Source organism: Aedes aegypti, chromosome 2, assembly GCF_002204515.2.
Source record: "Aedes aegypti strain LVP_AGWG chromosome 2, AaegL5.0 Primary Assembly, whole genome shotgun sequence".
Classification (NCBI taxonomy): Eukaryota; Metazoa; Arthropoda; class Insecta; order Diptera; family Culicidae; genus Aedes; species Aedes aegypti.
The window spans coordinates 407,502,128-407,516,745 of record NC_035108.1 but is presented as its reverse complement, the minus strand read 5'-3'; the positions used below and the strand labels follow the sequence as shown (position 1 = coordinate 407,516,745).

At 38.0% G+C, this 14,618-nt stretch overlaps 1 protein-coding gene across 3 annotated transcripts in view; it reads right to left on the bottom strand.

Annotated features, from left to right (window-relative positions):
* Nucleotides 1-1,491: 1,491 nt before the first annotated feature.
* The window catches only part of LOC5564833 (protein Wnt-10a), a 95,121-nt gene continuing 81,994 nt past the window's right edge, over nucleotides 1,492-14,618 (bottom strand). For all 3 annotated transcript variants that reach the window (XM_021847309.1, XM_021847311.1, XM_001649141.2), the window contains 3 exons: nucleotides 6,368-6,747; nucleotides 2,766-3,141; nucleotides 1,492-2,490 (listed from right to left, as the gene is read on the bottom strand). In XM_021847309.1, the coding sequence (XP_021703001.1) occupies nucleotides 2,303-2,490; nucleotides 2,766-3,141; nucleotides 6,368-6,747 (944 nt within the window). In that variant the 3' untranslated portion in view covers nucleotides 1,492-2,302. The remainder of the gene's footprint in view (nucleotides 2,491-2,765; nucleotides 3,142-6,367; nucleotides 6,748-14,618) is intronic.

Sequence of the window (14,618 nt, the reverse complement as noted above, 5' to 3'; positions counted from 1 at the left end):
CTGAGCGCGACAGGGCCCGCCTAGGAAGCAGTGTTACGATAGACGGGGATACCTTCGAGGTGGTGGACGAGTTCGTTTACCTCGGATCCTTGTTGACGGCTGACAACAATGTTAGTCGGGAAATACGAAGGCGCATCATCAGCGGAAGTCGTGCCTACTATGGGCTCCAGAAGAAACTGCGGTCAAGAAAGATTCACCCCTGCACCAAATGCACGATGTACAAAACGCTCATAAGACCGGTAGTCCTCTATGGGCATGAGGCGTGGACTATGCTCGAGGAGGACTTGCAAGCTCTTGGGGTTTTCGAACGCCGAGTGCTAAGGACGATCTTCGGCGGCGTGCAGGAGAACGGCGTGTGGCGGCGAAGGATGAACCACGAGCTCGCTCATCTTTACGGCGAACCCAGTATCGTGAAGGTAGCTAAAGCTGGAAGGATACGCTGGGCAGGGCATGTTGCAAGAATGCCGGACAACAACCCTGTAAAGATGGTGTTCGCCACGAATCCGGTCGGAACAAGAAGGCGTGGGGCGCAGCGAGCTAGGTGGATTGACCAGGTACACCAGGACCTGGAGAGCGTGGGTCACAGTCGAGGATGGAGAGAAGCGGCCATGAACCGAGGGAATTGGCGAAATATTGTTGGCGAGGCTTTATCAAGATAATTGATGTAAAGCCAAATAAGTAAGTAAGTAGTACTGTAACGTAAGTACAAACTTATTATCCCATAGTAAAAAAAAAACTCATTCTTTAAACCATAATAAAGAAATTTGCTGAAGCGAGAAATTCAAACCGACGTATAGCAGAAGAGTTGGCTTAATATGGGATTATAGCCCTGCAAACATGTACAAAAATCCCAAACAAAATTAGCTCAAAAGGGATTTGTTTATTCAGCAACATCCTTCATTAAGGTTTGAAGAATGAGTTTTCAATATGGGATGATAAGTTTCTACTTACATTACAGTACTAGCGTGTTTGGAACATTTCTCAAAATTTCTCCATATAAACCTACATTGTTTTTGGACCACCACCTAGAAAGCTGAATATTTCACAGAACACTATTTTTATGGCAAGGATGGTAAGGAGCATATGGGAGATTGGAATTTCAAACATTTTTAAAATTTGAAGCACCCTACTGAGGGATAGGATTGGATGTTTACTTAAAAGAGTTGTAGAGGCTTTTACACAATGAAAAGTTGGAAAATAATTAAGGAGAAGGTAACCATAGGATATACTGAGATAAGCTGTATAAGCTGAGAAGTAGGCTCTGTCCCAGTGATGACGTAATGCCAAGAAGAACAAGAAGAAAAAGAAGAAGGAGGTGGTGGCCATTAGACATCCGAACCATTTCACATCAGCCTATTGAAGAATTATAGAGAAATCAAATAAAGATGCAGAAGATGAGGAAAGTAGGAATATTAGGGAGAGAACGTAAGATAACAACGCTTATTCATGAATTTCTCTTGCAATAAAATTTTCTAGATTTACTCACCAACATAGTTTAAGCACTGATCTTTATTTGAAGAATCATTTCATAATATGTTCTCGGTTGATCTACATTGGTTCACGAGAAGTTAGTTCAATTCCTTTAAAGTTATAGCAACCATTCATTAAACACTATTCGTTGTCATTACTGGAGACTAAGGAGCGCAACTCCTTGTGCTCCTGTCCCCCTTCTATGCTCAGATCACGAATCGCCAATTCAGTGTATGTACAGGTACAGGCGGAACAAATAAATAAAACTAATTAACTTAAATAAGAGGTCAGTTGAATACGATACACGGTTTCACTAATAAATGTACAATAATTACGTTTAGCTATAACACTATTAGTAGGTGGCTGGATTCCCATCAATCTGTCCCCGCATTCTATGGTCTCTAATACTGTTCGATAGAATACGCAAAGTTCGCTTAATTCGACGTTTGTGCTTGTTTGAAATATTTTATTCAAACATTAATTAGTGTCACATAGATTGCTTTCTACCGCAGTTACACACATAAAATTGACTTGCATCACACATTCGACTCGACTGGATTAGCCGCCAATGCAGCCTCCGGTTAGGGGGCAATACGTATGCAATCACTTTTATCCTTCTTCGAACCGATCGCTTTCAAGTCCTCAATCTTCGACATTCGACGCACGCGGTTGCAATTAGAGTCTATATTTTTTCGCGCATTTCGATATCAGCTCATATCTGCGGATCCCAAAGCAATTCCAACAATTATCTCGCAACATGATACCCATTGCATTCGATCGTCGAGCGGAATGTCAACCGGGTTGTAGGTACCTATATCGATTGAATCGGGTCTCAGTTGCACACACTAATCCATTCTTCGATTTCGCAATCGTCGCATTCTACGTAGCAGCACCAGTGGAATTTGCAATTGCATCGGTCAACTCGCTTTTCGCGGATCAGATTGTAGCCCCGGCCGCAGCACATCGATGCGCACCCATCGCTGCCGACACTGGTTCTGTTGCACCGGCGACCGACGGTTCCTGCGAATAGGATTGAAAAGGTTTAGTTTTTGGAAAGTTGTTATATGTTTGTGGGTGTCTCACAGTGGGACCCTTTCAAAAAAAAAACATCTAAGGTCTCTCTAGAGATTATGTCCAGAATGTTCTTCTATATCTTTGTACTTAATAATTTTGAGGTTAAGACACAAAGTGAACCTTATTATTTCCATGATGTACTTTATGAAGCTTATTTAGAGTTTTTGATAGTCTTTTTTTCTGAAACGATTCCATTGTGCGCCAGTTTCCCCCCTCCTTACCCGGTATATCGGACACCTGATCCCGTTCGCAAAAGTTGGGCGATCTTTGGTAGTAGAACAGGGCGTTCTCCATCTTGCGGTTGGCGCGGCTTATGGGAATTAAGTGTCGCTGTTGCTGTTGCTGTCCTTTGTCCTTGGTACGCCGAGGAGGACGAACATTGTTGACGTGTTTCCGTTTCTTTGGTTTGTGATAGACAATCATCGGTGGCCCGTTGCCGAGATTGGACTGATCGACGAGCACCGCCCGACGATACTGCTGCTTCAGTACCTTGCCGACGACGCGAAAGTCCGGAGCCGACTTCCAGCATGTTTTCAGCTGACAACTGCCGGACATTCCGTGGCACTTGCAGCGGACTTGCATGTTGTTGGAGACGGCCTGGAACAGAAAATAAAAAAAAAAAATCATTGTTTGTTCAAAGATTTTAAGGTTTCACAGATAACTTAAATGTAATCTAACAATATGAAATATTCTTATATGTTTTTTATTAAAAGCTTTTTCTAAGTCTAAAAGAGCAAGGTCAGTAGGATTACCTTCAGATTTGTTAGAACGAATCAAATTTGTTACACATGAAAGTATATCCAGGCTAATCATAGGTATAACACGAATTTTCACAAACCGTTTTTGTTTTTTAAATAACTTTAAAAAACTTTTTGAGAAATGTAATCTGATTGAACGAAAGCTTGAAGCTTCGTTAGGGATTTTTGTTCATAAGTTTTATAGCTTGTTCTTAGCATGTTTTTGTTTATAAGTTTTTTAGCTTGTTCTTAGCAGGCTGGAATTTAAGATTGTTGATTGAACTGTCAAGAATTTTCACTGTTTACATTTGTTTGACGTATCATGGTAGTTAAATAGCTTCGTTTTCTGATTTTAAGTCATTTTACTATCTTTCTAGTAACTAATGGCATTTATTTGTAGGAATACGAAGAGAACAACCAAAATACCGCAGAAATGAAAAGAAAAAAAAGCCGATAAGGACTTTTCAATGATTTTTATAAGAATACACCAATTCAATTGATTTGTTCATCATTGTTGAATTCTCTAGCATAGCATGAGCTCAGTAGGAGTCGATCCATGGGTCTGCTCGTCTCCGATTCTAGATAGATTCGTGAACTTTGAAATTTCATGGATCCAACAAAAGAGCATTAAGAGGCTACCAATCTATAGAATTGGCTTTCAATCGGCAAAAGAATATTGTTGCGGGAGATGTGAACAAACGGTTTCGGACCGACTCTTCTTAGCAGGCCAATTTTCTGTTAAGCCAGCTATAAGCTAAAATATCATATTTATTAAAAGTATCTATTCAAATATACATTAAACTTACAAATTCGGTAACCTACTCAGGAAGACAATTACTTCCATCCTAGCTGAAAGACATCTCCACACTAGATCTACGATATGCTTCGTGAAAGTATTGTTCTGCATATATAGTTGCGGTATAGATAGTGGTTCTCAAACAGTGTTCTAATTTCTCATACGCAAATTTGCGTAACAAATGTTCTCGGCCTTAGCAGTCTAAACGGTAGCCAAAACGGGGTTTTATCTTTTAATCTGTCAGTTATCATTTAATTCAAAGGTTAAATGTTATTATAATAGACTGCTGTTTAGACTGGCAAGGCCGAGAATATACTCCTCTCGTCAAATAAATATCGACAGTCGTGATGGAAACTCGAAATAATTTGATATCATATTTGATTATTTTAGTGCAATAGAATAGTGGGGGATAAAAAGGTTTAAATTTTTCCACAGTATGGTTTGATTCGAACACCGACGTAGAATACAAGAAACAAATCGGCAAAGAATCGCCATCACTGCGCCTCAAGAGTTTTTTTTATCTATTTTTTGGTAAAACATCTTGATTTAAACTTATACCTAATATTCTCTAAACACTTTGCTTATACAACAGGGCGTTCAATGTTGATGAAAAATCCGTTTTCCAGGGGAAAGTCCCATTAAAGATAGCATTTTAACCTTTTCTTTTAGTCCAGCTCGTACAGCCATGTAGATTGTTCACAATTAATGGAAATCTGTTCTCCAAGTTGCTGTTTTCATACGCTTTTCATTTACCTAAAATAACAGATGAATTAGTAAATTATTAAATACAGTCGAAGTTTGTTATAACGACATCGCAAGGGACCGTCGTTATAGGGAAATGTCGCTTTAAAAATGTGTCGTTATAAAGAACATCGATGTCGTTATTGAGAGCAATGGTAGAAATTTAAATATCATTGTTCAATTTCATTGTAATTTACTCAGAATTAAGTTCGTTGTAACAAAAATAATAACAATACTATATAATGGAATTAGTTTCACTCATTCATTTCTCAACAGTTGTTTCTTCAAATCAACTTTGGTCATCAGTCCTGAATAAATAACTTAGAATGCTTTTGATAAGTCGGCATCAGATAAAGTGGTTGACTCTATGTCGCTCCTTCCTGCTACCTCGTCTGTGCTGTTTGCGAAACTTGTTGATTTCCCACGAACTATTTGAATTATGTCATCATCTGACAATAGTTCACTTGAACATATATCGTCATCGAAAGTAACGAAGTCTGTAAATATAATATGTTATGTTTAACTTTAATGTTTAGATACTTATTAAAATTACCATACCATCAAAAGATGCGAATCCAGACTCCGAAAGTTTTTCAAAACTGCTGTGACTTGATAGTCTTTCCATGGCATCAAGCTGTTTTTTAGCTAATTAATTACGGTAATGCACCTTGAGGCATTTGATTATGTCAAGATCGAGGGGTTGGAGTACCAAAGTCATATCAGGAGGAAAGAAGTGTAATTCAATGTTTCTTAATTTAGTTTGCATTTTTAGGTGACTTTTCGTAGCTTCGCACTCATTTTATAATAACATTTATACGACAAAACATATTGCAATATTTAACCACGATGCTCTGTTCACCAAACAATATTGAGTCAATTCCGTTATCGAGTATGAGTGAAACACTTTTGTTATTGGAAAATGTCATTATAAAGAGTGTCAACCATATATAGCAGAAATGTCGTAATAGAGAACGGCCAGTAAAAAGAAATGTCGCAATAAAAGTTGAAATTAGTATCAGAACTTGAAGCGACCGTTGAAAATGTCGTTATAGAGAGATTTGTCGCTATAAAAGTTGTCGTTATAACGAGCTTCGACTGTAATAGAATATATTTCTCAATTTTCAAAACCATTAATGAAGGCTTTTGACGTTTCAATACCAATTTCAAACATCACGAAGCTAGCTTTGATGCTACCATAAACAAAATTATAGTATCTGCAAGGAACGTCAGAAGGGGTGATTCAAATTTTATGGCATGCTAGCGTAAAAAGCTGGATGGATTCACCACCTAAACACAAACAAAAGTAATTTGTCTACATATTTGGGACTGAGATTTGTGCTCTGGAAAATTCAAGGTTTGGCCTCGATGCATCTTCACCTTAATGTTTTACCTTCTTATTATTCAACTCTCCTCAGGTTAGAAATACTGCTTTATTGCTTTATATACATAGTATGAAAATTTTACGAAAATTTTCAAGAAGGTGTTTTTTGAAGCAATAAAAAGCTGTTAAAAGAATATCGAAAGAAATACAACATCCAATCAAACTCACCCTCCTGCCCGCATGGTTGTTATGCAGATTGATCTGCGACTGGATGTCACCGCCCTTCTCCCGGGTGTCCAGAAACAGCTCGGAAAACTCCACCCCGAATGCCATATTATGCGAGCAGCCGCCCCATTTCCACCGGCTGGCCTGTTTGGTTTTCAGCTTCTTCAGACTGTCGTCCACCAGAATGCTGTTCTCGTTGATCGCATCCAGGAAGCGCAGTTTTTCCTTCTCCAAACTTTCCCTCAGAGATTTGGTCATTCCCTTCCGGTTGACCGACGGATCACAACCGCACGATATCAGTCGGCCCTGGGCACAGGCACGGGCCACACTGTGGGTCACACCGGCGGCGGCAACTGCGTATGCGAACGCACTTTCACGGTAACCTGTGGAAAATGGAAGAAACGATATATTTAATTGATTAGAAATTGGAATGTATCGAAACCGTAGATTCTAGGGGGTCTCGTTTCCCGAACTTTAAACACATCAAGGAGTCGAAATTTTTATTTTCCGAAATTTTGGGCATTTATCCAAAGATGAGTGTTTGTATACTGATCAAAATGTATGCAAAGTGAGAAATTTATACGCATCAATGGTAGACAGTCAAAAATGTGCTATAAAACTATTGACAAATTGAACAATTTGGTAATTTATGTGTTGAAATTAAAGCTATATTTTTGAACTTTTAAATAAAAAGACCAAACGTCTCATACATGTGTGGAATACAAAAAAAATAAAGTTTTTCGGTGATAAACTTCATATTTTTCAGTTAGGGAGTCGATGCCGGTTATGGACCCTTTGCGTATTATGGACCCCCTACAGAAAAAACTTAAAATAAATACTCAAAGCAACCTTATTCGTATGAAAATCCACCGGGGAAACTTCGATTACATTGTTAGTCAGCAGTTCCAGGCAATATATTTGGCTTGAGACGAATAAATACAGATATTTGAACAGTTTTGTAAATGAAACCACACAAGAGGGTCCATAATACGCATTTCTAGGTGGGTCCATAATAGGCTCGTCGGCAGCGAGCCGGATTACATGGAGGGTCCATAATAGGAAACGTCAAATTTGTAAACATTCCTATTATGGACCCCGGGAGGGTCCATAATAGGTATTCGGACAACAGTTTTTCAAACGCATATTTGTTAGACTGTTGTTAGACTCCACAAAACGTATATGCGTCTGAGATATCCTTGCGGAAAAGCGTCGAGAATGAATTGCAGCTACTAAGGGGTCCATTACTAGCATTGAAACCCTAACTCAGTTTGTATAAACTAAGTTAGTTTGATTAAACACAACTATTAGGGGATCCTACTACATATACACGTTATGTAGAATGACGTCAAGCCTTAAATTTTCAAGTGCAAAAGTCTAAGGAATCTGAAATCATGGCACTCGTTACCCAAGTAAAGTTGAATAAGAGAAAGATAAAACGTTGAATTATCTGGCAACTTGCATTTGATAACATAGTTGTTGTTTTCATTTTGGTTATGAAAAGCAGGTAATATAACAAACATGGAAATCAAAAGCAGACTTGCTCGTTATCTGAGAGAGAGGAGACTTAGATTGCGAGCTCCCAAAAGTCAACGGAACCTGTCATCAACTGTCACTGGAAAACCGCACATTCGAAGGGCAGAGCGTGAAAAAGCGTCAAAATTTGACCATACTAAAACTGGATGTGATTGAAAATTCAGGTTGTTTTCCTGTGTCATCGCATATAAAATCGTTGAATATTTAAATATTGTCGATTGGACTCAAATTGTCATTGATTTTTTTTTTTGATTTTATGATTTTGTTAACAAATGGGATGTGAAAATGGTTTTGACCCAGTTTGTGCTCTTCGAACCATTGTGCACAACCCAAACATGAGAAAAAGAAATCAAAGTAGCCAAGAAAACAAGCCAGTTGTCAGTGAGCTGTCTCCTCTCTCTCAGCTCGTTATCACCTGGGGGGTGCGAAGAGAAAATCAACAAGCAGCCAGGCTGCTGTCAAATTAAAATTTTCATAAAAATAATCAGAGTACGCCTAGAAATATACGGTCGTGATTTAGACACGCTTAAAATTGTTATACAATTTATGTAACACAAAGACCGACAACTGTTAAAGAATTGTTGTGCTTGGTCCAAATTATGCATAATTCTTGTATAACTGCTCAAAATATGTTTCTAACTCATATACGGTCAGAAAATTTCTGATTAGGTCTATTTATTAGGTTTATTTCCTGCATTGAACTGATGGAGCTTTGTGTGAAGTATTTTAAGTGTGTCTTTTGAATGTGGTTTCCTACGAGACAAGCAAACACGCAACGGTTAGCACTCGTGGAAAAGAATGTATTTTTTTTTTTTTTTTTTTTTTTTTTTTTTTTTTTTTTTTTTTTTTTTTTTTTTTTTTTTTTTATTTCTTTATTAGTATCATTCCAAACATTACATTCATTATTTCTTATATCTAGGTGTTCTGTGTTATTAGACAACACTATCATCCTAATTTGGTAAAACAAATCTAAGATTTTATTAACATTTTGTTAACAACATATTACATTTCATTTGCCGTAGCAGTTCAGATTTTTTACAGGTGAGTTGATTTCACCTGCTTATAAGAGAAAAAAAAAAGTTTTTAATATACTTAACCTAACTTAACCTAAACATTTAACGCATTAATCGTGGCAATAGAAGATTGTAACGATTTTTGCCTGAAATTATTGATTATTTTATTTGACATTTGTTCCAATGTTTCAACATTGGATATCCTATGTAACTCATTGGTACTATACCAGGGAGGAAGCCTCAGAATCATTTTCAAAATTTTATTTTGAATTCTCTGCAGAGCTTTCTTCCTGGTATTACAACAGCTAGTCCATATTGGTACAGCATACAACATGGCTGGCCTGAAAATTTGTTTGAATATCAAAAGCTTGTTCTTAAGACAAAGTTTTGATTTTCTATTAATAAGGGGATAGAGACATTTTACATATTTGTTACATTTGGCTTGAATGCCCTCAATGTGATTTTTGAAAGTTAAATTCTTATCTAGCATGAGTCCTAGATACTTAACTTCATCTGACCGATTTATTGGAACCCCTCTCATCGTGACAACATGTCTACTTGAAGGTTTCAAATAAAGAGCTTTTGGTTTATGTGGGAATATTATTAGTTGAGTTTTGGAAGCATTAGGAGAAATCTTCCATTTTTGCAAGTATGAAGAAAAAATATCCAAACTTTTTTGCAATCGACTACAGATGACACGCAGGCTTCGTCCTTTGGCGGAGAGGCCTGTGTCATCCGCAAACAAAGATTTTTGACATCCCTGAGGTAACTCAGGTAAGTCAGATGTGAAAATATTGTATAATATTGGTCCCAAGATGCTGCCTTGGGGAACACCAGCTCTTACAGGAAGTCTTTCAGATCTGGAGTTCTGATAATTAACCTGAAGTGTACGATTTGACAGATAACTTTGAATTATTCTAACAATGTATGTTGGAAAATTAAAATTTTTCAATTACAATCAAACCTTCATGCCAAACACTGTCGAATGCTTTTTCTATGTCTAGAAGAGCAAGACCAGTAGAGTAGCCTTCAGATTTGTTGGAACGGATCAAATTTGTTACACGTAAAAGTTGATGAGTGGTCGAATGTCCATGGCGGAATCCGAACTGTTCATTGGCAAAAATTGAATTTTCGTTGATGTGGGCCATCATTCTGTTCAAAATAACCTTTTCAAAAAGTTTACTGATGGAGGAAAGCAAACTGATTGGACGATAGCTAGAAGCTTCTGCAGGATTTTTGTCTGGTTTTAAAATTGGAACAACCTTAGCATTTTTCCATTTGTCAGGAAAATATGCTAATTGAAAACATTTGTTAAATATATCAACTAAAAATGATAAGCTACTTTCTGGAAGTTTCTTGATGAGGATGTAGAAAATTCCATCATCGCCAGGAGCTTTCATATTTTTGAATTTTTTAATAATAGTTCTCACTTCTTCCAAATCAGTCTCCCAGGCATTTTCGAAAACGTTCTCTTGATTGAGGATATTTTCGAACTCCTGAGTAACTTCATTTTCAATTGGACTAGTAAGTCCTAAATTAAAATTGTGAGCACTTTCAAACTGCATAGCAAGTTTTTGAGCTTTTTCGCAATTAGTTAGTAATAATTTGTTTTCCTCTTTCAATGCCGGTATAGGCTTCTGAGGTTTTTTCAAGATTTTAGATAATTTCCAAAAGGGCTTAGAGCCGGGGTCCAATTGAGAAATTTTATTTTCAAAATTTTTGTTTCTTAAATCTGCAAAACGTTTCTTGATTTCTTTCTGCAAATCCTGCCATATAATTTTCATAGCAGGATCACGAGTGCGTTGAAATTGCCTTCTCCTCACGTTTTTAAGACGGATCAAGAGTTTAAGATCATCGTCTATAATCACGGATTCAAATTTTACTTCACATTTTGGAAAAAGAATGTATTTATTTTGAACAACCTGAATCTTCGAGTCCGTTGAGTTGAAACTCTAGTGGAATTAAATGGTATAGTACAAAATTCGGTTTTTCATCTACTTAGGTATTATATAGGTATTCCACTAGACCATAGGTTCCCAAACTTTTCGAGTAAGCGACCCACCTAGCCGTCTGGCATACTCCTCGCGACCCACCAAATGGAAAATGTTTAGGAATTCGTTTTCCACTAAAACTTTCTTTGTCGGATACAGTATTTGGTCAAGGGCATACACCAAGCGCGTTTATGACAGACTTTACGATGTTGCTAACATATCAATGTCACTAATTCTATTCAAAGAATATTGTTCAAATAGCAATATTATATTGCACCACAATACTTTTTTGATGGAAATATAGTGCAGAGCTACTTGTGCACTTCCTTGGTACACTTTGGCATGGGCGGTTTTTTTGGGCGGACCAATTTTCTGAAAATTTTCAATTAGAAACACTTTAATACGACGCATATTGTGACCATATAAAAGTACAATAGCTTTAAAAAACTATTGAAGTTAAGTGCCAAGAACAAGATCCGGCTCCCCATAAATGAGTTTTACATAGAAATTCAGGAATCACGAAAAAATGTTATTAATTGTCTGTTTATTTTGTTTATCAACAATATTCAGCAATTTTTTCTGAGCTGAAAATTTGAGCATTTAGCACTGAACTGACATCTGGGTGCTCTATCATTGACAGCTTCCATGTTCTAACATTTTTCCAAGAAAATTTTCAAATGCCACATCAAGTGTCTTGATCATCAGTACCTAATGATTGTCAGGCATTCTAAAATAATGGCTGAAATAAATAAATGAGAACGATTTCAAACCATTTATCTAGATTTGAGCAGTCATTTGAAAATGTAGGAAAAAAATCTTAGAAAAATAATACAAATCAAGAATTTTTTCGCGACCCACCAGAGACCAGCTCACGACCCCCCTGGGGGTCGCGACCCACAGTTTGGGAAACTATGCACTAGACAGCTCGAAGTTTTATTATCATCACACACAAGTTGTTGGTAAGTCGAAATGTACGATGACATGATGCCAGATGATGAATGGCTGTTGAGTATCAGTTCGATGAGTTTCAAGATTACGTACCCAGGTACCGTGAGTCGATCACTGAAACAGATGTAGAATTTCCCGATCCCAGAATCGGTATCAATGGACCGATGCACGAGTTCATTATCTGACGTTTGAGCGGTGCCGTGTTATTTACGTGACCATGGCAACGAGTGAATTTGGCACCGCGCAAACGTCAAATAAGTGAACTCGTGCATTGATCCATGGACCAATGCACGAGTTCACTAATTTGACGTTTAAGCGGTGCCAAATTCACTGGTTTCTATGGTAACGTAAATAACATGGCACCGCTCAAACGTCAACAAATGAACGTTTGCATTAGTCCATAGACCGATGCACGAGTTCACTAATTTGACGTTTGAGCGGTGCCGAATTCACTCGTATCCATGGTAACGTAAATAACACGGTACCGCTAAAACGTCAAATAATGAACTCGTGCATTGGTCCATTCAGTCATTATGAATCTATAACAGTTCCCTGTCATAGAAACAGTTCAATTAGAACACCAGAATGAGGTTCAGGAGAAGCCGGAGGAAAGGAGCTTTTAGATGTTTGTCGAGGATCAACAAAGGTGTTCCACCTCCACGTTATCGTAACGTGGCTTTAGCTGCACAGCTGTCAGATCTGCGGACCATTGAGGAAGCGAGAAACAGTATACACTTGGAAGGAGTCGGGAGCTGCGATGCAGGAGAAAACCGACTCCTTGACGAACAGCAAAACGTGTTGACGACGGAACTTACTACTATAGGACCTAGACGTCAAGACAGCGTATCTTTACGGTGAATTGGAAGAGACAATTTTTATGCAGGAGCCTCGTGAATTCAAAACCAACTCGGAAAAAGTGTGCTGCTTGAACACAAGCTTGTATGGCCTCGAGAAATCAGCAATAATGTGGTATAAGAAGATCGATTCCATTTTTCGTAGAAGTGTTACACAGTATTCAGAGCATAAAATGTTGATCCCTGTTTGTACATGCAACTGACAGGACACTTCACTTTGATGGTTCTTGGAGATGCGAGATAATTTCTGGGGATCCCAATCTAGCGACCGGTAAAAGGTTTCACCCTGAACCAGGAGAACAACATAAAGAAACTGGGAAGTCGTTTCGAATAAATGCCGATGGAGCCTGGCTTTATCCAGCAGAAGGAGGAGATTGATGAACTAACATCTTTTAGTGGTCGGACATCGCTATTTCAAAATCGATTCTCGGAAGAAAGATGAGTTGCTCAACAACGGAAGCTTGGAATGAGGCAAAGCGTACATTGCGGTACCGAAACACGACGTCCAACCTGAAGCTACGAATGGAATACGATGACAACAAGAACCAGCTAGTTTGCAAACGCAGACTGGGCCGAAAATCCTATTTCAACTTGGCGGAGCACGGTAGCAAACATGTGTAGCACTGTCAAGTACTGAAGAAGAATATATATCCCTGGCCAAAAAAGTGATTAGGAACTGCTTTGGATATTGAAGTTGTATCAAGATGTTGAAACAAGATTCCGTCCATCAACGCTCAAAACACCTGTACCATTTCATCAAGGATTTCTACTGATTGCCGTTTCTTACATTCCAACAAACGAAATAGTGGCTGACCAAGCCACTAGGACGTGTCAAGCCATGCATTTTCTAGTTTGATATTAAATTAGTTTAAGGTGAAGATGAATCGGAGCCAAGACACAAACTTTCCAGTGAATAAATCCGAACAATTGATCCGTAGTTCACCACCAATCAAGTTTTCATCCTGAAAAAGATATTACTGATTACTTTTTTTCTTTTTTTAGTTTAATAAACAAAGCTTCTCTTTGTTTTGCTACTATTTTAATCGAAATAAATTTTTTAGATCTTTTTTTGGACAACATTGGGCTGATGATACTTAGATAAATAGCTGCTGACTACCGTTGTGGGCTTCATGGTCTTGCGGTTTGCAGCGTTTAGGCGTATTGTTGGACGAGGTGTGGGTTCGATTCCCACTCCAGTCGGTGGAAACTTTTCGTCAAACGAAAAATTCATCACTGGGCTACTGGGTGTTTCGTATTGTCCGTTGTCTAATGTTAGTGATGTGTGTTGCAATGATTTACAGCAAAACGGTTGTAAAAAAGTCACTAATGCGACTATAGGGGACTGTCTATCAAAAGGGTACATCCACCCTAAGTGAACTTTAATCTTTATTTAGTTCATAAAAATACCTAACACAAAAGAACAATCTCAACGTATGTTTGTATGTTTGATACCTGAACCGAAGTCACAAATCATGTAATATTAGGGATCGTTCAAATATTACGGTGAGGGATGGGGTGTTCGATAGTGTTACGGTTCATACAAAAAAAAAATTCCATGCAAAAGCTATTACGTGGGGGAGGGAGGAGGTGTCAAGTTGGAAAATTCTGCGTTATGTAATATTTTAATCATCCCTTCAGTAGCTTTAAATACTAATTCTAGCCTCAGATTTATATTTTACGACTAGATGTCCTGGCAAACTTTGTCTTGCCATCAAGTAGGCTGTAGTAAAATGCAATAAAATCACCCATACAAAATGACATATTAGTTCTCCACGAGTAGCATCCCCAAGACCACATAGTAAATGAGTCCCGACTGAAGCCAATTCGCAAGAGCGCCACCCAAAAAACAACAGGGATAGCGCTGTAGCCAAATTTGCGCGCGTGCCTCTGTGCATTGATTCCATAAGAAATGCAT